Genomic DNA, 26,045 nt, shown 5'->3' with positions numbered 1-26,045 from the left:
TATGAGACTATCAGTCTCAGTATCAGCATCATTGTTCTGGATTTATATTACTTTATTTTTCTGAAGTTTGTTCTATTATTAATTCTAGTCACCTGTTGATTTTTAGCTTTCTAGTACACATCTAGATTTTCTTTCATTCGATTCATTATTATGCTTTTGGAATATAAAATTAAAACGTTTTACTCAGATAACATGACATTGCCAATTCTTATTTGTTATCCAAGAGAGCTCTGTGTATGTTGTGAGAAGATAGAAGTTGGTGACACTAGGTTTCACTGTGCACCTTCTGAGGGCTACCGGATTCATTATGCTCTAAGCATAACTCCATATCTGTTTTCTCTCAATGAAAGATGGCCAATAATTTATAACTTCTGTGTTCTGAGTCACCATTTTCTCCGGGGAACATCTGAGCCTTAAGGAAAGAAATCTGGAGGATTTTAATAGGACTGCTTTGGTGAAACTGCGTGAACTCTGAAAGTTGCTATTGATTTTTTTCCTGAGTTCGATGGCAATGTGGAGTTTGGTTTACTTTATACCTCCCTTCTACACTGACCTAAAGAGTTATTTAGGTTAAATCTATTGGCAAAACCTTTGAAATCTGTCCCTCCCATTCTTTTTACCTTTTCTGTATGTCGTACCATGCTTGGCCTTCTGAGCCCTTCCTTATGTTTCTCTCTTTCTCTCTCTCTCTTCCCCTCTTCCTTTTTTATGAATCTTCTCTGTTTACGTTTTAATTTGTTGTACATAAATCATAGAGTTATACGGTTGGAAATTGCATTCAAAGCCTTTAATCCAACTTCATAAATTCACATGGTTGGTGACCTCAGTATGGCAGGAACCGATGCTAGCGTTCCTACCACAGACTGGCTGTTGAAGAAATAACATCCTTCCAAATATCTACTTGTTTATTTTTGGAATCTCAGTAGAGGTGGTTGAGGAAGTTTAGCGCTGCCACACCCTTATTTCAGGAAGGACAGGGGTTCTTGATCAACAGCATATCTGTGGAGCCGGGGCATCCCTGAGAGTCCTCGGGCAGTATTCATTGTCCGTACCGTAGGCTCTGCTTTCACCTGTAGTGCTGGCTTCAGGTAGATAAGGGGCTTTGATAGCACTTTGAATAATATCCTTGTCCTCGGCTTTCCTACGATTCAGCTGAGATGAATACAGTCTCCTTGGAAAAAAATAATTTGGCTTCCCAGATTTTTGGTTGCCACAAAACACAGCAACAACTCCAGGACTGAGCTGTAATTGTTGCAGCAGAGTTTTAAGATGAAGTATGGGGCACTTGAAGCTCACTGGAAGATTTTGAACAGCCTTGAAAAGCCAGTAATGGATCCCAGGCCAGGCTTTTTCTTACTTCCTGGGAAAGTTGGGTGCCTTCAAACATTCTTCTCTTACCATCATCTCATTATCAGAATTTGTCCCAGTCTCAAAGGAAATGATTCTCACAAAAGTGTGGTCAGAGTGACGTGACACTCATTCTGTTCTAATAGTCATTTTACCCTGAACCACGTTAGAATACAACACGTAATCTGTATTTTTTTTTTTCTCTAAAGCAAAGTGAGCTGCTAGACTTATTTGTGATGGATTTTAAGTAGCCTCCTTTCTGCCAGCAGCTTTTCCTTTTGCAGCATCTTTTCTGCCCACCGTGCTCCTGAATTTGCTCACTTTGCTGAATCTTTTCAGCCTGGGTGGTGGCAAGTGGGTCTGAGTTGGTCTCTGGTGCTTTCAGGGTATTTTTTTTTTCATCATCTAGTGACTCAGTTGAAAAGAGCCTATGTCTATGCCTATGGATACAGATCTAAAACGTTAAGTCCAAATTGTTTCTTTGACTTCAGCGACCTGGAAGTCTCTCTTACTATGATCACATCTTGGGTGATGGTAAAAATATCAATATGAAATATTTTGGGGCCAAGGGGGGGGGCTCTTGAAAGCTAGGAAGATCCCACAGATAGGAAGTTGATGTTGGAAAGCATCTAAGAAATTCCCTAAATGTAGGGAGCATTGAAACAAATGGTGAACATCTTCAGTCAGGATGAGTTATGCCTTCACTGGTCTGTTGATTCTTCTTGTGAAAGGCAGCTTGGAACAGTAACTTAGGATACAAGGGAAAGGCTACTCTTAGCTCTTTGAGTCCATAAATTCACCAGCTGTCCAGTGTTCTGGGAATACAGGCAGTGAGGAACCTTATTATCATGCAGGATCTGGTCTCATGAATGCTCAGCTGTACAGCCTGAGCAGGTTTGTTTGTTTAAGAGACAAAGGGAAACCTCAGAGCCTATGAAAGCAAAAGGAAGGCAGATTTTTAACTGACTTTATACTTTTCTGTGTGCTTCAAGGCAGTCTTTTTAAATGCATGGGCTGTTCAAGTTCACATCAAGGTCATATTCAATTGTTCACCTGATGTACCTGTGAGTATATTTAGACGGCCTGCTGTTGTCATCAGAAGGTGATGTATCAAGACCATTTTAAATAGGCAGCAAACCAGTAGCCCTCCGGAAACTTTCCTTTAAAGAAACCTGGTCTCTTCGGGTCACCCTCACCTTGATCCTAGAGAATAAGAAAGAATCTCAAAGAAAACTATGTACTATTAGGAGAAAAATATTAATATCAATTAACAGCTTCTACTAGCCGCACAATACAAAGCCTCAAGTGTCATCCTTGTTCAGAATTTCGGATGAGCAAACAGGTGTATGATTTATTTCTTTTGGAGCTGGAAGGACCTAAACTTGGTGGAACTGACATGGGAAATAACTTAATAAAGACACTAAATAGACATTGTTATCACCATTGTTATTGGTGGTGGAGAAAAAATAAATCTGTTTCTGAGTTCAGTTGTTTAATCTTTCATTTTAATTACCAATGTAAGGTACAGAGAGAAAGAATCTTTGGGAGTAAAGCCTGGGTGATATGTTAAAAATGAGAACTGTGGAAGGCTGTCATCTATTTCCTTTTATTGATTCCAAAACTTTGGTTATAGTTGAAGTTTATGAACAGAAAGAACTTGAGTTTTCATTTGCATCCTTGTTGAGCCACTTAACGTTTGATCATGTAATTGATCAATAGTACATTTCATGAAGTTGTACTGAATCACTGATGTACTTTCTTATTCAATTCAGGGATACTTTTCACATTATCACAGTTTATATAAAATTTTTACATTGTGGTCTTAATGTATAGAATACATAGCACAAATGTGTGTGTGTGTGTGTGTGTGTGTGTGTGTGCGCGCTAAGAGATAATCCCTTTGGTGGGAAAAATGCTAATAGACAAAATTATTTTGATTAATTTTGCCCCTTTGTATTAATTTGTAAAAGAACTGTATTATGGAACTAAAGTTGTAGTTCAACAGAAGTATGTTTAAATCTGTCATACAAATGAAAATATGCCTAAAACTTTATCCCATAGGTTTTCCATTTTTAAAACTCAAATGAAAAGCAAATAGCAATTGTTCTATTTTCTTTCAGAGGTATCTTTCTTTGCCCCATAACTATTGTTCTATTCTACTGTTTGGCCACTGGTGTGCTATTTAATGAACAGTTTGCTTTTGGAATTCCAAATATTACTTTAGGTTGTAGTATTTACTTTAGAGTATATTATTTCATCAGTTTCAAACTATGGGGGAAATGTACTCCTTAGCCTTATTTTAATCCTTTGGGAATATAAGCATTTTTTTAAGTGACAATTTTATTTAATTAATGTTGTTAACAATGACATTAAATTGACCATAATCAACTCAATAATGTTCAAGCTTTTACTTACTATCTTTAAAATCAGGAAAGGAATAATTTGTACTTTATTGTATGTATTACTAGTAAGTATGTTCATTTTCTTAATAATGGTTTTCATAAGCACTGTGGAGGCATAATTTTAGTCTCAATCCTGTAGTTCTCAAGTGGAGATGAGAATGGAAATGTAGGTTGTAATAGGTTTTGCAAACTATGTTGAAAATTTTGGACCTTTCCAAATAGTAAAGGAAAGGTCTATGACTGGGAGCAGAAAAGGGGGTGATGGCAGAGCAAAAGATCAGTGGGGAGACCAGTTATGGTTAGTGTAGTCCCCCGAGCAGTAATTAAAGCCTACATTAGGGCAATTGCTATGTAATTGGAAAAAAATGGAGGAAGGCTTATGCAGGAAGGCTCAGTAAGACTTGGTGCAGATTTCGCATTTGATAGCCCATGGTCTCATCTCCAGCAGACATGAAAGCATGCATCCTTAGCATTGTAAGTGCAAGATTAGAAAGTTCTCCTTAAAAAAAATCCCTTTCAGCTCCTTTATTATGCTTTTACAATGATAGGTGAAATTCTAAAGTGTGATTTATTTTGTACCAACTTATAATTTTACTTTTCAAACTACTCGTTTCCAAATAAACATTACAATGCATCTGAAAAATCCATGCTGGAAACGAGTGAAGGGAGGGGATAGAGAGAAGAGACGTCTTCTGAGCAGCTGTCATGATCCAGTCACTGGTTTGAGCTTCTTTGCTAATGATATCCTTACAATCACTCTCTGAGCTGTTTTTATGTCCATTTTGCAGATGAAGAAACTGAGGCTTATAGACTTGCATAACATGGCCAAGGTCATGCAGTTAATAAGTCCTGGGTGTTAGAATTTAAACGTGTCTTCCTGATGTCAAAATGCTCACTCTTCTCACTGTTTTACTTTCCTTCCCTTACCTGTCTTCATGTGCGGACTTTTATCAGGCTCACCTTTAAGAACTCAGAAACGATAATGAGAGTGTGTAAAATTTAAGAATATGGCAAGAGTGTGTAAAATTTGAGAATATGGCAATAAAAATACTTGAATTATTTCCATTTAATTTTATTATCACTTTGTTTCCTAGTGTAACCATATTGTGAGTGCATTTATTATAACTGCCCATGGAAAGGAATTTTATAGTAACCATTGAATGTCACTTGTTTATACTAATTTCTACATTATCTCAAATACAAGATTATTATCTAGTAAATAAATGAATTAAAATGACCAGTAAGGATATTGCCAACAAACACATGAAAGGATGCTCAACATCACTAATCATTAGAGAAATGCAAATCGCAACTACAATGAGGTATCACCTCACACCAGTTAGAATGGCCATTATCAAAAAATCTACAAACAATAAATGCTGGAGAGGGTATGGAGAAAAGGGAACCCTCTTGCACTGTTGGTGGGAATGTAAATTGATACAGCCACTATGGAGAACAATATGGAGGTTCCTTAAAAAACTAAAAATAGAACTACCATATGACCCAACAATCCCACTACTGGGCATATACCCTGAGAAAACCATAATTCAAAAAGACACATGCACCCCAATGTTCATTGCAGCACTGTTTACAATAGCCAGGTCATGGAAGCAACCTAAGTGTCCATCAACAGATGAATGGATAAAGAAGATGTGGCACATATATACAATGGAATATTACTCAGCCATAAAAAGAAACGAAATTGAGTTATTTGTAGTGAGGTGGATGGACCTAGAGTCTGTCATACAGAGTGAAGTAAGTCAGAAAGAGAAAAATACTGGATGCTAACACATGTATATGGAATCTAAAAGAAAAAAAAAATGGTTCTGAAGAACCTAGGGGCAGGACAGGAATAAAGATGCAGATGTAGAGAATAGACTTGATGACACCGGGAGGGGGAAGGGTAAGCTGGGACGAAGTGAGAGAGTGACATGGACATATATACACTACCAAATGTAAAATAGGTAGCTAGTGGGAAGCAGCTGCATAGCACAGGGAGGTCAGCTCGGTGCTTTGCGTCCACCTAGAGGGGTGGGATAGGGAGGGTGGGAGGGAGACGCAAGAGGGAGGGGATATGGGGATATATGTATATGTATATGTATAGCTGATTCACTTTGTTATGCAGCAGCAACTAACACAGCAATGTAAAGTAATTACACTCCACTAAAGATGTTAAAAAAATAAATAAATAAAATGACCAGTAAGGAAGCTTTCAAATGTAACCAAATAACACATGGAAGCAAAGACAGTAAGAGCAGGTCTTAATTGCATTGCTGTATCTCAAAGAATTAAGAATTGATGCAAGTTTGAGCTTTTGTTTTGCTTAAAGAGGGAAGTTTTCTTTTTTCTAGAATGTTCCAGGACCTGACTCACTGTGCTCAGAGCATGAGTTGGGAGCCTGGTAGGGTCCCACCCACCATAACTGTTCAACCAATGGTGATTAACTAGCTAGAACATACAGCAGAGGCCAGTGCTCTTTGCTTTTTGCCTTCGTGCAGTTTTGCTACCATGACCTTTATTTTTAACTTCATGGTTTTTGTTACAAAGGGAGAATTTTCATGTCTGTATTTCTGGCACTACGACACGACTAGATTTTCTGGTACACTAATGTGTTTCAGTTTAGCAGTTTGAAAAGGGGTATAGCATTTAATCATTCACCGGGCAATACTGAGAGCCTACTACGTATCGGACATTGTACTAAGAGATGGAGAATGTATCAATGAACCAAAAAATCCTTGCAGCATAACTATTAAGTAATTTATATGTTATTAGAAAGAAAGTAAATAATCACATAATTAACGAATAGTCCTATTATGTTTTATATGATTTCGTGTGATTCATCACTGCATATAACTTTAGATTTGTAGTTTTCTCAGTAGGGGGTAGAATCTACAAAACCTGCTGAGCCATATCCAGAATACCTAACTGAGGATTTACCTTTCTGAAGCTGCTCTAGCAGTGTGAGCTTGGTATCACATGCCCAGGTACCCGCACACCTGGAAGTGCCGACAGTGCTCTCCTGTTCAAGTCACCTGCATTTAACCCTCGTTTCCCCATATTGTATTTACACTGAAATGTGCGTAACTTTAGTAATGCAGGTAAGCATAGGTACCTTGTCAATGGACACTATATTTAGAAAGCTTTTCAAGCAAACTTGCTAATGCGTATCTTTCTCTTCCAATTTTAAATTCTATTTCCTCATTGTCTTTTCCTCTTTTGAATCTTTTATTAACTTCAAGTTAGAGTCTCTCATGAAACAATTTGACTTTCATGTACAATTTGACTTGGTGCTGGCAGCATCTCCCAGCCTCTGGGTTTCCTGCTGCCCTTGGCTTGTTGAGTGTCATGGCTATTTCCTCCTTCCCTCACCCTCACCAACCCCATCTTTTCTTTCCTTCTCTTTCACTGTCTCTCCCTCTCCAAACCACCAAAAGGAAGGAATAGCCAATAAGGGTAATAATCTTCCAAAGCCATTCTCTCCCCAGCTACCCGTAAAAGCCTTTTAGGAAGGATTCAGAATGTCCCTTCTCTTGGAGAGGACAGCATCTATTCTTTTCAGGTCAAGATGATTTTTCAATTTAAATGTACCTGCAGTAGCAGCGCAGTTTGCTTGCCTAACTTTTGGACACTTGCTTGTCACAGAGTTGGATACTATTTCAACACACAAGTTGAGAATAATCACATTCAAACAACAATAGAACTCTTTTAAACAAGAAACCAAACAGGGGTAAATGTATTTAATCTGAGACGCATATATTGTCTTCAAATAAATTTCAGTTTCAAAACAGGAGTAAATATGATCACAGAAGTCCCTTAAAAATGAATTGACTTTAGGAAATAAATAGATGGTAAATAGTTAATACTGGTAATATTTTTAGCACATTTTACATTGTTTGCCACCAATTCTTCTTTCCTCCATTAATTCTCCTCCTCTAATTTTGATGTCCGTATTTCCTGCAGTCAAATATGATAACTACAGTACAGGAACTCGAGAGCAGCCCCATAGGTAAACTTTTTAAGGAATGGCCAAACCATAGGTGTTCATTAAGAAAAAAATATATTTATGCAAATTAACAGGAACTGGAGAAAGAAAGAACTCATCTCATGGAAGATGTAACTGCAAACAAGAGGAGAATGAAGGAGCTAGAAGATAATTTGCTTTACCGTCTGACCAGTACCCAGGGGTCTCTGGTGGAAGATGAGAGTATCATCCTTGTGTTGAGTAACACAAAAAAGACAGCCGAGGAGGTGACCCAGAAGCTGGAAATTTCAGCTGAGACAGAAATTCAAATTAACTCAGCCCGGGAGGAATATAGACCTGGTGAGTTTGGTAATAAAAGACAAATGTCACAGGAAAATGAAGCGAGAAATGAGAATTAGAGAAATTGAAGTAAGGATGTTATGAAAACAACTATGCAACGTGGGGTGGCCATTTGTGTTGTGTGGCATTTCTTTAAATATTCAGTAAAATTGAGACGAAGAAATTTTATAATGGTGTAAATTTTCTAGGTGCTTATAATTCATGTTATTGGCAAATTCTTTAAGGTTCCTGTGAACTTATTTTTAAACCAGAAAGTAAAGAGGAGAATTATTAAAGACCTCCAACTACAAACTAGTGAAGTCTGAGGAATTTGTGCTGCATTTGTGGGCTGTTCACTAGTTGTTTATCATTTGGTAACAATAAGCCTGTATTTTGTTTGTAGTCCTGTAGAGTTCCCATGAGTCCAGGTAGTTCTCTGGTCTCATGGGAACTCTTCAACCTTATCCACAGATCAGCAAATCAGTGTTGTTCATGGGTTATAAAGGGAACCTGCTAAAAGAATTCAATTTCCTTTAGTAATTTATCATGCCTTTTGGAAAAATAATTGAAACAATATCTACTGGTGGAGAGTCAGGAGTGTCATCTTTGCGATGCCTTGGCTTACCACCTTGAGGCCAAGTTTAGTCAGGGCTTCCTCACGGAGCTTAAGAATGAGGTCCTTAACAATGCCTACCCAGTTTGCCGGATGTTACAATACAATCCATGGTGTCCCACTGTTTGTCTTTTCTACCTATGAAAGAGTGTAATAAAATTTATTTGTAAGGGATCTAGAGATTCTAAAACAGAAAGTATCATTTAATGAACCCAAATAGCAGACTACTTGTTCAAATTTTACAAAGAAGAATTAAATATATATGATGACATTGCTCTAGACTCCCATTGTTGGTAGATAGTCATTACTAAGACGTACAAATAAAACTTGTTTCATTTAGCATTTAGACTGATCTGTGCATGGGTCATTTATTTTCTGCACTTGTAGCAAGTGCATCGTTGCTCTTTGTCTTTTAGTTGCTACTCGGGGCAGCATCCTCTATTTCCTCATCACGGAAATGTGCCTGGTTAGTGAGATGTATCAGACTTCGCTCCGCCAGTTTCTTGGCTTGTTTGACCTTTCCTTGGCCAGGTACGTCTGTACTCAGGAAGCCAAGCTGAATTCTGTATCTGTGGGTTAGAACGGTGACATTACATTGATAACTTATTTTCCCTTTGCAACTAAGCTGCTTCTTTTTCTTTAAATCTAAGTTGAGTGTAATTACCAGTGTGTTAACAAATCATTCTCATTTGTCATTTTATGCTTAGAGAAAGCTCTACCAACTATTCATCCACTGATCGATTCCTTTGGTTTCCCCAAGTTTCTGTTAAACAAGAAAATTCCCCAGACATTGTTGTGAGTGATAATACTCCGCAGGTAAAATTGATTCAGACAACATGGGGGATTCTGTTATTTCATGTGGAGAGAGTGCTTGTTATTTTAGATTTAGGAGGCTTACTCTTGATGTGTAAAAAATAAGAATTGGTCCTCCAGAGTTACTTATTTTCCATTAAAGGCATTGTTTTTAGGGACAATTGAAAAGGATGGGGCAAGGCTGATTTAAATGTTCTCTTCTCCAGGTCTGTCAAGAGCCCAGTTACAAGCAAGAGGATCGCTAATATCATTGAGCACATGACCTATGAGGTTTATAAGTACACGGCTCGGGGTTTGTACGAGGGGCACAAATTTCTCTTCACCCTGCTGCTTACCCTAAAGATTGACATGCAGAGGAACCGAGTCAAGCATGAAGAGTTTCTCACCCTTATTAAAGGTCAATATTAGAATAGAAAGCATTGTGCAGATGTAGGAATTATAGTGAAGGTCTTGTGCATTTTTCTTTTTAGCAATAGCAGTTTCCTTGCATTTCACTGAAGATTGCATTTATGTGAGATTTTTTTTAACATTAAAAAAATTAATCACTAATTAATTAATCTTTTTATTTTTGGCTGTGTTGTGTCTTTGTTGCTGTGCACGGGCTTTCTCTAGTTGCGGCGAGCGGGGGCTACTCTTCGTTGTGGTGTGCGGGCTTCTCATTGTGGTGGCTTTTCATGTTGTGGAGCACGGGCTCTAGGCATGCGGGCTTCAGTAGTTGTGGCATGCGGGCTCAGTAGTTGTGGTGCACGGGCTCAGTTGCTCCATGGCATGTGGGATTTTCCTGGACCAGGGATCGAACCCGTGTCCCCTGCATTGGCAGGTGGATTCTTAACCACTGCGCCACCAGGGAAGTCTGAGCTATTTTATTTGTTCATTAATTGCATGAATATTTATTGGGAAACTATTGCATGCCAGGACACAGAATAGGCGCTTGAAACATAATAAACAGTAAGTAAATTGTGCAGTGTGTGAGGAGCTAGTAAGCACTATGGAAAAACGGAGAAGGATAAGGGAGTTGGGGAATGTTTAGTATGTGGAGTGGGGAAGGTTTAAAATTTTTAATGGGATATTTAATGGGATCTCTCATTGGGTAGGATTCCTGAGAGATGGACAGGTGGCCAAGACCTGAGGGACCAGGGGATGCTGGTCCTGGGGACGTTTAGAGAAAGTGCTGAAGGTTGAGGAGGTGACATCAATGCCTCTAGTGGGAGAGGGCGTCCTATGATGAAGGCAAAGCAAAGCAACCAGGGTGGCTGGAGCAGAGTGGGTGAGGTGACCATGCCACTCATCCCATGGATATTTCCTCTGTATCTATTTTAGCATTGATCACAGACAGGGCCCCTCTGCCGTGGAAGGCTGGGAAACACACATTTGCTATCACATTCTTGAATGTCTGGACAAAAAGTATTTAAAGAAACAGTAGAAATGATGCTAGGCTCGAAATGGTTTTATCTACTCTACCTTTTTAAACAAAGGCTTATCTTTAAAGCTAAGGCACAACTTTATCTTTGGAGGGGTGGATTTTCATTGACTTCACCTACATGGAGAGTAGATTTGCAGAGGAACTTGAAGAGGATCCCAATGGGGGCAGTAGAGAAGGGCACACATGGGGGTATGTAGGTCAGAGTCATACTTATACATACACAAATGCATATTCATGTTCATATACCTATGCTTATGCATCTATAACTATATCTATGTATCTTATGGTAGCAATAAAGACTTATTTAGTTAGACTTGAAAACTCAGAAATTATGATTTGTGGATGATCTCTCTTTCTCTTTCTCTCTCTTGTTTCTAAACGTTGAACCCTTGACCCTTAGGTTTCTTTTTGTTCCAAGTGTCCTAAATCGGAGCACATGGAAGATGAATGGTCTGGTGAGACATCACCTTAGGTGGACATGTAGGTGTAGGAGTTGCCTTCTTCAGTGAGTCCTTCGTATATAAATGATTTCTGGCCTCAGTGACTCTGGTCCTCCAGCTGATGGAGCTTCCTATGGGAAAGTTGTTCCTGACACCCTCAATTCAGGCGTGAGATGCATTTCCCTATGGAAATGACATTGAACATAGTGTCCAGAAATACTGTAAAGTGTGTTACAGTTTGGCGTGATCGAAACAAACATGGGATTTAGAGTTGGGAAGACTCTAAGGGAAAATAGTGGCTTTGCCACCTTCTGGATGAGTGGTTTTGATCAGGTTATTTACACCTTTCAAGCTTCAGTTGCCTCAGCTATGAAACAAAGATAGTCAAATCTACATAACAGGATTATTGAGAATTCGCACAACTTATATAAACCCTGGCACATAGAATAGCTCAACAGATGATAGGCATTGTTATATTATCTTTAGTTTTTTAGTTTATTTCGATTAGTCTGAGGTTTGCATAGGTTGGACAGGATTTTGTGGGACTTTGGCATTCAACAGCTATTTCTTATACTCCTTTAGGACACAGAGTTTCATAAGATTTCCCTTCGTTAGTTATGTTGGTGAAAGCTACCCAATGACATGAACTCTTTCTGTAAGGACTTTAAAATCACTTGTTTGAAAATGTTATTTAGATAGCAACAGTGTTTTGATACTGATTTTTTAATTTACTCATCTCTAAGATGGGAAAGCATCAGGCTGGATGACTACGTCTGCCTTAGCTATGCCACTTCACGATACAAGGTACAACTTGTATAAATCATTGTAAGCATGTTTCACTTTTACAAGGTATAATGATAAAGATTTAAACCTTCTTTCTCCCAAAGCAAGGGTTTGAGGGATGAAGGGACTGGCCTAATTCTCAATCATCTTGAGAATTTAGTTTGAATTATTCCTATCCCAGCAGTTTATTCATCAAAAGTCCATCTAATCTCATGCCATATTATCCAGGAATATGTTCCCCACTCCCTACCATTACAACATTCTTTGTTGCTCAAAGTATACTTTTGAGGCAGGCAAGATATTCATGACAGTGTTACCCTCTATTAAACAATGAATAATCTTTGGCTGCAAGGAACACTCTTTTCCATGAAAAGCTTCTCCCTAATCCTGTGGTGAATACATTATTCTTTTCAGTTTGTTGGAAAATGGACAGTTTCCATGGAAATTGGTGTGACAGTTTTCAACACAGTGGCATTGTCCTTAGGTCTTTAACTGCTTCCTGGTGTTCAAGCAATCTGTTTTGCTTTCATAAGCTAATATTTTCACCGAAATGGCTTCACTTACCTCTTGTTCCACTTACCTTGGACGTCTACTAAGATGGATTTGGCAAAAGACAGCAATTTCGTGGGGTCCATGGTACCTGAATAAAGTAGAGATTGGCTCAGTAAATATCTTGAGTATTATTACTTGTTTATGACCTGCTCTGTTCAAAAAAAGATTGTAGCCAAATGGATTGGTTATATCTTTCTAAGAATTATGGTTAGAGCATATTTTCCCTGAAACATTTTAATAGATGTTATTTATTGAACAGTATATTTTATCCTATAGAAGACTTGCTAACCCTTTCTTTGACCTAAAATATGATTGTTCACACATTTAGTTTTTCTGGGATGGGCAACAATAACTTTTTAAACTGTCATTTGTTTTCTGGCGCTGTGAGAGTTATATGAGTTATGTGAGCGTAGGTAAATCATCAGCAAAAAGATAGGCATCAGTACCAAATGGAAATGTTTGTTGTGGGTAGATTGATGAAAAATAAGTGACATAGCACAGGGCCCTTGGGTGTGCTCAAAATGGATGTAAATAATATACTGATTTATAGAGGAGAACCCTTCAAACGCAGGTAGTGCTACTAACGTTTCTAGATAAATTATCTCCTTAAAATGAGCTTGTGCCAATATTTGGCAATTCTTAATGCTGACAATAGCTGCTCATTTAGTGACCCTTTTCTTTGTCCTTGATCCTGTTTTGAGTGCTGTACACTCACTTTATATATTTTCTGCCATTATCACAACACCTAGTCTTCATTATTCCCGTTGTACATATTTGGAAACAGAGTTCCAGACAGATGAGCTGGCTTGTCCCAGACCTTGGCCAGGTGGAGCTAAGACAGAATCCACTACTTACCTAAATCCAAAGCTATATTATTGATCCTTAAATGTGTTTTTCTAAAATCATCTATTCCTTTATTAAATGTTAAAGTTTGTTCATCACTATGACTTATATTTCTGAGTTTAATAAATGTCCAGGTAGTAAAAGAATTGATATTAAAATAGTTTCAGCAAAAGCTTTTTATAAAGAGATTGTTTTACAGTAAAGAAAGAAAAATTTAATAACTTGATATGTTTAACTTGAAAGGTGGTGCCTCGTTGGACTTGAAAGCCTGTCCTCCTAAACCAGCCAAATGGATCCTGGACATGACCTGGCTGAATTTGGTGGAACTGAGCAAACTTAGACAGTTTTCTGATGTCCTTGATCAGGTAACTTGTGCTTTGAGTAAACTTATGATCATGTCACAGTGAGCAGCTTCCTGATTTATCATTTGGCTACACTACTTGGGGAAGAGAGAGATTTCTTTGTCACTGTTAAAATGGTATGACCAGTGCTTGACTTTCCTCACCGCTCGCTCATACTCTGATAAAGCACACTCCATCCATGGCAGGTTGGTCTCGCAGGAAGAAATTGGTTACCTAGGAAGTTTAACCAACGCTGACCTGGATGATATGTCAGTATCACCAATTGGAGACCCGCGAGTGGGAAAACAGATTCAATTAGATTAAATGATTAGATATGATTAAAAGGTCTTGCCGTCTTTCTAAAGATCAAATGAAAAGTAATAAGAACACCCTTCCTCTAAGTAATAAATATCCATTCTTACCTCTTGTTTCTCTCTTCTTCCTCTCCTCCTTATACTGCCTTAGCTAGGCATCTGGGTCTGAATCTGACACAAACACCTGGCCTTTTATCTTTAGAAGTCGTTGTCCTTTCATAAGCAGCAAGTTCCTGATGAATTGTGTATATATTGGTATTATGGAACTTGGGTATAGAAAGTTGAATTGGGACAAGCCAGGAAATAGCTTCTTGAGAATCTGATGACCAGCGAGAAGCTGCATGGACCGCAAGGTGGCTTTCTTCAGCTGCCAGATGAAGGCTCTTTTTCACCAGAAAATGTCTTAACACTGGTTCTTTTTTTTTTTTTATCATTATAGTATAGTTGATTTACAATGTTACGTTAGTTTCTGGTGTACAAGAAAGTGATTTAGTTGTGCATATATATACATATATTCTTTTCCATTAGGGTTTATTACAAGATATTGACTATAGTTCCCTGTGCTTTACAGTAGGACCTTGTTGTTTATCTATTTTATATACAGTAGTTTATATCTGTTAATCCCAAGCTCCTAATTTCTCCCTCCCCCACCCCCTTTCCCCTTTGGTAGCTGTAAGTTTGTGTTCTATGTCTGTGAGTCTGTTTCTGTTTCACAGATAAATTTATTTGTATCATATTTTAGCTTCCACATATAAATGATATCATAAGGTATTTGTCCTAGTGCTCTTTCTTGACTTTGCCAGTTTAAATTGACTGGAAGCTTAAGCTCTGCTATATTTTTATGTTTTGACTTACACCTGGTGATTACCATGTAATTAGGGTATAAGCCATTCTTTTGGGTTAAACAGCTTTTTTGGGGGGGAGATTTTAATGCATTCTAGCTTGTTCTCCCATGGGATGACTCCTAGTGACCTTTCCTGGACCATTATCAGTTATTGAAGTAGCTGTCTTCTGGAGATTATATTGTATACCTGAAATCCCTCCATATTATGTAGTGTTTCATGATTGAAAGAGGTTATTTTTTTATTCTTACATGATATTTTCTAAATATGAACCTGAATGGTTTTTCCTTTGATTAGATCTCCAAGGAAAACACTTGGGGCTGTAATCAAAGGGAATATACCAGAGAACATAAGATCATGTTTATCTGCAGATTTATTCTATGATTTTGAGATGCTTGCCCATATAATGCTTGCCTCTCTTTGATTTTTTAAGCTTCAAATGATAATGGACTGTGTTTTTTTCCTTTATCAATTGCCTAAAGGAAGCAAGTGTGGTTATTCATTTGACTGATATTAAGTGGTGTATTTCAAATTACTGTAGATTAATAGAGTATTGACCAAGAGACTTCAAGAATAAACATGTATTAAATGTCTTCTTTTGTTCCAAGAATGGTCCTGGGAAATGAGGAAACATAAGTGAATGAGACTTGGTTCTTTTTTTTTAAAATAAATTTATTTGTTTTATTTTGGGACTTCCCTGGTGGCGCAGTGGTTAAGAATCCGCCTGCCAGTGCAGGGGACATGGGTTCGAGCCCTGGTCTGGGAAGATCCCACATGCCGTGGAGCAGCTAAGCCCATGCACCACAGCTACTGAGCCTGAGCTCTAGAGCCTGGGAGCCACAACTATTAAGCCCATGTGCCACAACTACTGAGCCCGCGCGCCTAGAGCCCGTGCTCCGCAACAAGAGAAGCCACTGCAATGAGAAGCCCGCGCTCCGCAACGAAGAGTAGCCCCTGCTCGCCGCAACTAGAGAGAGCCCGTGTGCAGCAATGAAGACCCAAGGCAGCCAAAAATAAAAAGATAAATAAATAAGTAAAATAATAAATTTATTTATTTTTGGCTGCGTTGGGTCTTCGTTGCGCGCGGGCTTTCTCTAGTTGTGGCGAGTGGGGGCTACTCCTCATTGTGGTTCACGTTGCATTGGCTTCTCTTGTTGTGGAGCACGAGCTCTAGGCGCACGGGCTTCGGTAGTTGTGACTCGAGGGCTCTAGAGCGCAGGCTCAGTAGCTGTGGCTCACGGGCCTAGTTGCTTCCCAGCGTGTGGGATCTTCCCGGACCAGGGATCGAACCCATGTCCCCTTCATTGGCAGGCAGATTCTTAACCACATTGCCACCAGGGAAGCCTGAGACTTGGTTCTTAGTCATAGGGGATCTCATGGAGCAAAACAGATTTCCTTAAAATAATGAAAATGAATTTCCATTGATTTCTCTATTCTTTGCAGATTTGTTCCCACAAAGTCATAGAAGAAATTCCACAACCCAGGGCTCTCCCTCCTTTAAGAGGGAGCCGGAGGCTGGTGTTAGTACAGACTGACTTTAGAGCAAATCACATTTGATTTTAGACTCTCAACTTTTTGGTGCTAGGATATAAAATTTTAAAAAATACTCAAGGAATAGCATTCACACATGCCTGGAATGGTCAGAAAGAGAAAAAATATCTGTGAATGCTTACTGAAAGATTTTTCTGTGGTGTGACACTTTTCTTATCCCCTGGTATTTTCAGATATCAAGAAATGAGAAAATGTGGAAAATTTGGTTTGATAAGAAAGACCCTGAGGAGGAACCCCTTCCAAATGCCTATGATAAATCTCTAGACTGCTTTAGGCGTCTTCTCCTTATTAGATCCTGGTGTCCCGACAGAACCATTGCCCAGGTAAAAAGTACATACTTTAAAAATAGGAGAATATTTTAAAGGAACATTTCCTTTTACATTTAAAAGAATATTTAAAATATTAATCCCAATGAGAATTTTTGTGTCGGCTTCTGTGTAATTTTCTAGCAATACAATTGTGAAAAATGGAAAAATAAACAACAAGTAAGTGTACGGAGGAGTATATTTGGGCTAAGTGATTTAATAATTTTCTTTGGTCTAAGTGATACAACAAGAGTGAATGAGGAAACTATGTCAGGTGGTTATATAGGTCTAATGTGAAGGTAATGCATTGTTTTTCCATATTATTTTTATATTAACTCAAAAAAGATATGGCTACTCCATTTTGCTAGTAGTAAAGTGATGTTTCTTGAATAGAAAGACTGCTCAGGTACTGGGGAGGGGAGAGGAAGACTACAGGGCAGTATAGCATCCCCAAATCCATAGCCATTACACCAGGATGTGTCGCAAACCTCGATGGGAGAAAGAAGGTTTGCCTAAATTTCTTTGAACGATACATGTGGTTTAAATGTAAACCCTGCCTCTACAAGATCCATCTTTTCAAAGACTTTTAATCTGTTGGCCTTACCGTCATGGAAATTTACCCATGAAACAGACTTGTGGTGTCTTGCCTTCACAGCTAAAAGTTGAACTCTACTATTCACAGACATTGATTTTTTTTTTTTAAGGCCTTCTTTAAATAAGTCATAAAATAACAGTAGGCTGGGGTTTCTAATAGAATGTAGGAATTTTTCCCCTTCACTCTCCAGAGGGAGTGTTAAAAACATATGGAGTAACCACCTGGGTACTGTGGAATCATGAAAACAACTAGATTCAATCATTTATTGTGAAAAGAAAAATGAGTTTTGCAACTCAGGGCACTGAGATCACCCTTCCTTTGGTTTTTCTTCTCAACTTCATTACTTTTATCCTGCCCAAATGAATTGTCAAACAGTCGCCTTATTTAAGGGGAGTGTAGAAGTTTCTCTTCTTTTCCCCTTCCTTCTCTCCTTCCTCCCTCCCTCCCTCCCTTCCCTCCCTCTCTTCCTTCCTTCCCTTTTTATATTTTTCATAACACTTTATTGGGTTCAGTGCTGAAATGTAAGTGTCTCCCACCCCTTTGTAACTTTGTCATCTTCATTCTGGCCTCTGTCACCCTTAGGCTGATGACAGCCATGTCTTTCTAACTGGTCTCCTGTAGTTCATTCTTGCCCAGTCTAGTCCATCTTGTATCTTCTAGAAGAAACAGAAATATCATTATGGTATTCCTTTAATGGCTTCCCATGGCCCTTATGGTAACACCCAAGTCTTAAGCAAGATCTAGAAGGCCCCTTGGAAAAATGTTCTCTCCTCTGAAGTTTTTATTCTCACATTAGATTCCTTTCGTGATTTTCAACCAGACATCATTTGGGGAAGCCTATTACAAGGTCTACAATGTGGACATATTTAATCCCCATTCCCCACAAGCAACATCAGGCTTGTCCATAGCATTTTAGCTGAGCATGAGTGCATGTCCAGGGACATTCAAAAGCCTGGTTGCAAGAAGAACACACTGTCAGAGGGTGTCTTATGCTACTGCCTGTTTATGTACAACTGTGAGCTAAGAATGGTTTTTATAGTTTTAAATGGTTGAACAAATGCCAAGAAGAATAATGTTTTGTGATATGTGAAAATTATATAACATTCAAATTCCAGTGTCTATAAACTTTTATTGGAACATAGCCATGCTCATTTATTTATGAACTATCATTTGTTTATGCTGCAGTGGTAGGTTGAGTTGGGCAACAGAGTCTGTACGGCCACGAAGGCCTAATGTATTTACTACCTGGCTTCTGATGTATGTGTAGGTAACAGTATGTTAGCTCATAGCTTGGATGGAAATGTCCAGGTGGGGTCAGTGCTGAATTCTATGGCAAGATTGGCTATTTTGAGCTCCTTGCTATGCCAGATGCCAAAACACCTGGATCTTGAGAGATGCTGCAATGATGGCAGGTACCCAGGTGCCTGTGGCTGAGAAACAACTGCAATTTGTGGAACACCTGAGCGTCCAGCCTTTGAAGTCCTTCCTGATCGTGAAGCACACTGCCCAGTGGCTGTGATGAAGGTGTAAACAAGTAGACTTTTGGAGAAGCCAAAGAACATGTCAGGCACACTTGTAAAGTACCTTTCAGAAAGCTGTAAAAAAATGTACAGGCATTTATACTCAGGTTAGAGACGTCAATACTGGATCTGGCCAACCTTGAAAAAATATTAAGAGATACAAAATTAAGTGGTACCGTGTGCTCCAAATGCAATTGGATTAAATCTTTAAAAATTAATTAATTTGATAAGTATGCAATAAATTTCATACATAAGTAGTCACTCAGCAGTAATTATCTATTTGGTAAGTACCCATTAAATCCCAGGCATTGTACTGTTTACTTGATTACTTGAATGCATATACTTTTCCCTTAAAGCATCCTCAATAGTAGAGTTGCCTAATATTTCAAATCTTTTGTATAGCATGAAGCAGCTGGTGTATGGAAACAGGTCCCAGACAAGGAGTCAGCCAACCTGGGTTCTAGTCTTTTAAGTGGGTGATTGTGTTTTTGGCAAGTAACTCAGCTTCTACAGAGTGAGGATTCAAACAAGCGAGCAAGCGAACAAACAGATAAACCAACGAGAAAAAAGCCTCTGCCCTATTTTCCTGGCAGGGTTATTGTAGACATCATTGAGATAATCTACAAAAATGAATTTTGGAAACCACATTGAATTATGCACAAGAAGGCGTTGGAGCTAGTTTTGGTGACCCGTGTACTGTTTTTGGCAGGCACGTAAGTACATCGTGGACTCCATGGGAGAAAAGTATGCGGAAGGTGTTATCCTGGACTTGGAAAAGACATGGGAGGAATCTGATCCACGGACACCACTCATCTGTCTCCTGTCTATGGGCTCAGACCCCACAGGTTCCATCATCGCCTTGGGGAAGAGATTAAAAAGAGAAACCCGCTACGTGTCCATGGGGCAGGGCCAGGAGGTCCACGCTCGCAAGCTCCTGCAGCAGACCATGGCGAATGTGAGACCAGATGTCTCCTTTTGTGTTATGATGTTGACATTGCAGGTTATAGAATAACGATGCAGAGAGCTTATGAATCTTTAAGAGTTTAAACTTAGGTATTGTATTCTGTTTACTAAACAGGAAAAAGCATGATATCTATTAGGAAATTTCCATGGAAAAATGGACACACTTAAAACTTTTTCTGCTGAGCCTTCACTTATGGAAAACTTGCCCAATCAGAACATCTTATTTCCTGACCAGTTTGCATAACGCTAAACCCCACTGCAGGTCCCAAACGCTCTGTAGGGTTCATAGTTCCTCCTCTCTGCCATACGCTCCAACCCCTCCAGCTCTGCTCTTGGAATCCATAACGTCCAGAATCTACGACACCATGCCTTTCTTGGGTTCCAGAATGCATCATCTGTGCCCTGGGGCCCCCTAGGCCTGCCCCCAATCCCAGAGGCCAGGAATCTGCTATCATCCTGTGGTGGTACCAGAGGTTTTCAGGAAACCTGGCCTGTTGCCTTCCAGGTGGGTCTCCTAGAGCCCTTTGCAGCTTGCAAATTCAACAGTGTACAGAGCAGACCAAACGCTAAGCTCACCCTGAAACCATTGGGTTCTAGGTCCCAGCTGCTGACTCTAGAATCTTACCACTGTGCTGCATCCTGGTCCCCTTCCCCTGGTCTGGAACTGAGCTTACTGTGTTCTGGAAGCTCCATATTTACCTCTTCCATCCTCAAGCTGTGCCCTGCCCTCAGCTTTGGTGAAAGGGAGAGGTCTCTCATGTGTGCTGTGCTCTGTCTGATGCACTTAGTTTGTAGTTGGGAGGGAGAGGGCAGAAAGCACCTGATTTAAATATGTTGAGAGATGAAAAAATACATCCATGATTCAGAATCCTAGGTCTGGTCTGACACGAGGGCTTGGTGGGCCTCCATCCTGGCCTCTACCCCGTCATCCTCCCTCCCCTTTGACTTCTTTCCTCTGCATAGTACTGTACTTAGAGCAAAAACACTAACATTCACAGGACATGGAGTTAACTTGAATTTAAAATAAATGATGGTGTAACTAATAGCTTCAGGCAACTAAATTCGAATTTAAATGGAATATTTTTAGCCTTCAATTTATCTGTGTTTTTTGTTTAGTAGTTTAATTTCAAGTAAAAAATTTTTTTAAATCTTTATTATTATTAGCATGCTTATAACTTGTCAGAGACAATAGTGTTTTATGACAGAGTGAACCAACTACCCAAGAATAGCAAAATGGGTGATCTGCTCAGTAAGAACACAGAATATTCATACAGATTGTGGCAATGCCAAAGAAACAACTTTGGCCAAAGATTTCTTTCCATGGGTGAAGATTGAACCTTCCAAGTTCTCACCTAAGAAACTTAGATCAGGAGTCACTTGTATGCTGGATGAAAGAGAGCATCTGAAGGCTTTTTGTAGTTATGTTTTATATTTAATTTCCCTTTTTTTTTGAATTGTGGATAGTGTCAATTAAATTTTCATAGGACAAAATAAATAGTTATTCAGCAGTGCTATATACTTCTGACAAAAATGTAAGGGAATATGTGACATTCCAAAATGATCAGTTTTACATGTAACTTGACTAACATTTTATATCTGGTGCTTAGTTTGTTTCTTGGAAAGAAAAATATCTCAGGTTACACTAATCAAATCTTTACACTAATCAAATCTAAGTGATCCAAAGTCAGAGAGTCAAGAAAACAACTTGAGGTTATGATCTGGGTATGGTAGATGATTTTGGCAAAAGATGTTCTATAGATTAGGTATTGAATAAATTATTATTTCATGACCTAAATTTTTGCCTGTGTTGCTTTATACAAGAATCTTCTTATGCTCATAGAATACTTTATACGAGAGATATGGCTTTTTGTTTTCTAAGGCTCTTGCTGTTAGAGTGGTCAGATTCCCCAGAGAAGGTTCTTCCTTATTCTAGAGGGTATATACCTTGCTGCCTGTATTCTGGGAACTCAGTGGGAGAAGGAAGGTAATAGGTCTCCAAATTCAATAGGTAAGCTTTCTTTTACCTGTTTTCAGTGAGGTTCCTATACTCTTAACAGGCTGCTCTCTTCCACTGCAAACCCTGTTTTGCCTTCTAAAGAAAATCAACTTTCCACCTTCCATTAAGGAAACAGGTCGGGGGTCTGGACTTTCAATCTTCTTGTATTAGTCCATCGTCTTCCCCCACTTCCAGAAGGACCTTCGTCACCTCTTCTTGAGTGTTTTGGGAGTTATATGCTATAAATCAGTTTACGTCTCAGCTCTCCCCGAACAGTCAGTTTAGGGTTCAGCTTTCTTGAGTCTGTTTTCAGTGTTATTGACATTGTCTTCACCTTCACTATCTTTGTCCTTCAGAGTTCATACCTTTAAACAAGTCCCTTCGTTGTACTTTTCACGGAATTTAGGGAGGCAGCTGAGCTAAGTGACGGTTTTCAGTCAAACATCTTTACTTGGAAGTGCCGTTATCTCTTTTTATGTTTCACTTTGGTGATGTTCATGACCCCCACTATATATTATTACTCCAGGTGGCATGTTAGTATACTGTGAGACACATACATGGAATAAGAAGAAATGTAACCTATCCCAGTTCAACATGATCATATCCTTAGATTGGACCTAGAGTACTTTAAAGGGGTTAGCGTGCTTTTCTATTAAATTTTAATTACTTAATTTCTAAAGAACATACTAATTTAAATCTCTGGGTGAAACACAAAATCGACTAATTTCCATGTACTGTTGTTGATGTAGGGAGGATGGGCACTTTTGCAGAACTGCCATCTGGGACTCGATTTCATGGATGAGCTCATGGACATAATTATAGAAACCGAGACTGTACATGATGCTTTCCGCCTGTGGATGACGACCGAGGCTCATAAACAGTTTCCCATTACCCTCCTTCAGATGTCCATTAAATTTGCCAATGAGCCCCCCCAGGGACTCCGGGCAGGACTGAAAAGAACATATGGTGGTGAGTCGAGGAATACTTCCAAGTTTACGGGAGTTCTTGTGCTTAAATTGTTTTCTTAAAGAAATTATGAAAAATGAATTATCTAGGATTAGTTATAGGAAGTGGTGCTATGACTTAACATGATGGTGAGGGGATAGCCCACTCTGTCCTGCTCCATATGGAATATCCGCTGGCCGTGTTATGGCGTCAGAGCTCAGGTTTCCACCTTATATTTTTGCTATTTCCCCACTATTGCTCTACTTTGGCCTATGCTATTCTCTGCTAGACACTTGCCTTTCTAAGTTAACATCTAAAATGGATAATGTCGTTTACGGTCTTCGTGCTCCATACCTAACGTAGGGCAGTAGCCTCTTGCAAGAGGAGAGGCTGAGTCACAATTATGGTCTCTACTTTCATTGCATGAAGTTGTGTGTCAGGATGTCAGAATGTGAGCTAAGTTAGAAATCCGACAACGGCCACCAAACCAGACCAAAATGCCCCTCCTATCACAACTGGAGCTGAGATTACTCTCTGTTCATTTGCTCCTTCTGTGTCATAGCTTCCTGTCTGAGGCTCATGGTCACAGAAAGAGTATGGACTTGGAGTTAGAAATCCCGGCTCTGATACTGCCTGAACAAATGCTTTGTTCTCTTGGGCGCTAATCGCTCAAACAACCTGAGTTTCAGTTTTCTTGTGCCTAAAATAGTGATAATAAAAACTATCCAGGACAATTGGAGTAAATTTAATTTAAAATAGTGTATTTAATAATAATCATCAAGATAATAATTATTACATAGCAATCTGAAAAATCTACAAAGAAATTTTTTTGGAGTTGTCAACAAGTCTCAAATTTTTGCCAATAAAATAGATGTGGAAGGATGATGTCAGTAAAAAAAGATTTCAAGTGAAAAAATTTATAATTATATATGCAATATAATATGTACCTATATAGGAATCATAATTATTTTGGGGGAGTATACTCAGGTTGCAATGGGCTTCTTTTTTATTTTATTATTATATTTTATTCTTTTTAATTGAGATATAGTTGCTGTACAATATTATATGTTATGGGTGTGTAATAGAGTGATTCACAATTTTTAAAGACTCTACTCCATTTATAAAATATTGCCTATATTCCCCATGTTGTACAATATATCCTTACAGCTTATTTTATATCTAATAGTTCGTACTTTTCAGTAGCAATGGGCTTCTATATACGCGATTTTAATTAATATTAAATTGTTAAAAGAGTATATAGAAGCCATCGCAACCTGTGTACATGCCCCTAGTAGTAGTAGTAGTAGTAGTAGTAGTAATAGGTATTAGTAGTAGTAGTAGTTGTAGTAATAGCAGCAATATTTATTTTACTGCCACTATTCTTCCGTCTCCGTTTTATCCCTGCATTATCTTGTTAGGTTGGCCAAGAACTTGATCCATGTTAGCAAGCCCCCAACCGCCTCAAATCTCTGTGCATCTTTTTCAGAGAGGAATGCCCTCTGGGTACCCAAAAGTTAAATGATAATTGTCATATGAATATGGTAAGAGTAATTCAAGATAAGTGAAGTTTAATATCAGGAATTTACAAAAATAATTAATAGATTATAAAAGTAGTAGAAAGTAAAGATGTTTGAGAGATGATATAGTTTTTCACCTAACTGACCACAACAGGTGTGAGCCAAGACCTGCTGGACGTGAGCTCTGTAGCCCAATGGAAGCCCATGCTGTATGCCGTGGCTTTCCTGCACTCCACCGTCCAGGAGAGGCGCAAGTTCGGCCCCCTGGGGTGGAACATACCCTACGAATTTAACCAAGCCGACTTTAATGCCACGGTGCAGTTCATCCAAAACCACTTAGACGACATGGATCTCAAAAAGGTACTGTGCACACACTGCTTCGTGCCCCCGGTGACTGTGGACTTGGGTCCTTGAACTAACATGACCGCCCAGCCTTGGCATTAATCCTGTAAGAGTGATGATTTTCTGTGCTGGCAAAGTCATTCTCTTTAAGTCATAGCAGCTTGGGTCACACTAGCCTCTTGATTTTAGGGAAAAAAAGGAACAAATTTTGATTATGTTTTTACTTCTCAAAGACAAGTTGACATTACAAGTAAGACAACCTAACGGGGTCTGTTGGAGGGAGGGGGGAATGGGTGAAGAAGTGTGTTTTTTAAAATCCTAAAACATGAAAAATTTAGAGTCTGGATTACTTTTGGAGTGTGTGCTTTTTAAAGAACAGCCTCTATATTCTCAAAAAATAAACAATTTTTTTTCTATTGAAATCAAAGTATAGAAACATGAATGCACCAAGAGAATCTATCTCAGGTCATGATCACGAGCTTTGAGTTACCCTCACGTCTGCCTATTTAACTTTCTTTCTGCACTTTTCGCATTACTGAGGAGTGAATAAATGAATGAGTAAATGACATTGATGACAATGATTACATGGGTGTTACTTGGCAGGGAAAAAGGGGGTGAGACAGTAGTCAGTCCACAATCATTCTATAAATTTTCCCAGGGCGTCTCCTGGACCACCGTACGCTACATGATAGGAGAGATTCAGTATGGAGGCAGAGTCACTGATGACTATGACAAGAGATTGTTGAACACACTTACTAAGGTTTGGTTCGGTGAAAATATGTTTGGACCGGATTTTAGCTTTTACCAAGGATATAATATTCCAAAATGCAGCACGGTGGAGAACTACCTTCAGTATATTCAGGTTTGTCATCTTCAGAATTTTTTGTATAGAGCAAGTATCTACAGCAAGTTGACTTTTTTGATATTTATTTGTACTGTATGTACTTCTTTGAAAATAAATTTTAATGGTGATTCATACTGAACATGGAAGTTTCCAAGCACATAGATGCTGTCTTCATATGTTTATATTCACCTAATGATTAAACTGTTTATATTTGTTCGGAGGGTGTGTTTTATGTGAATTCCCTTCTTTCCTCCCCTTTTAATGCCCCATGAGGAATATTCTTTGGAGAGGCGATAGACTGGGCAGATTTAGAACCAGGGAACCTACACAAATCCCCTGGAGCTCTCTACCCAAAGGCAGGCTCTAGACTCAATCTGTTCTGTTTCAATCCACTTGCATTAATTATCCCGTGACATCTGTTCCTTAATCCTGGCCTGATGGACAGCTTATGAGT

The 26,045-nt window shown here is 38.9% G+C and overlaps 1 protein-coding gene across 1 annotated transcript in view; it reads left to right on the top strand.

Moving 5' to 3' along the window:
* DNAH5 (dynein axonemal heavy chain 5) overlaps positions 1 to 26,045 on the top strand; it is a gene marked incomplete at both ends in the record, with an annotated part of 219,311 nt that overhangs the window by 177,287 nt on the left and 15,979 nt on the right. Inside the window, 9 exons of the mRNA XM_082652022.1 lie at positions 7,827 to 8,070; positions 9,079 to 9,193; positions 9,682 to 9,872; positions 13,760 to 13,881; positions 16,738 to 16,887; positions 19,694 to 19,939; positions 22,693 to 22,912; positions 24,560 to 24,765; positions 25,406 to 25,609. Of these exons, the coding sequence (XP_082508148.1) occupies positions 7,827 to 8,070; positions 9,079 to 9,193; positions 9,682 to 9,872; positions 13,760 to 13,881; positions 16,738 to 16,887; positions 19,694 to 19,939; positions 22,693 to 22,912; positions 24,560 to 24,765; positions 25,406 to 25,609 (1,698 nt within the window). The remainder of the gene's footprint in view (positions 1 to 7,826; positions 8,071 to 9,078; positions 9,194 to 9,681; positions 9,873 to 13,759; positions 13,882 to 16,737; positions 16,888 to 19,693; positions 19,940 to 22,692; positions 22,913 to 24,559; positions 24,766 to 25,405; positions 25,610 to 26,045) is intronic.

This window comes from Grampus griseus (genome assembly GCF_964374135.1).
Source record: "Grampus griseus genome assembly, chromosome: 3".
Classification (NCBI taxonomy): Eukaryota; Metazoa; Chordata; class Mammalia; order Artiodactyla; family Delphinidae; genus Grampus; species Grampus griseus.
The sequence above is the reverse complement of the archived record's forward strand: the minus strand, read 5'-3'. Positions and strand labels throughout refer to the sequence as shown.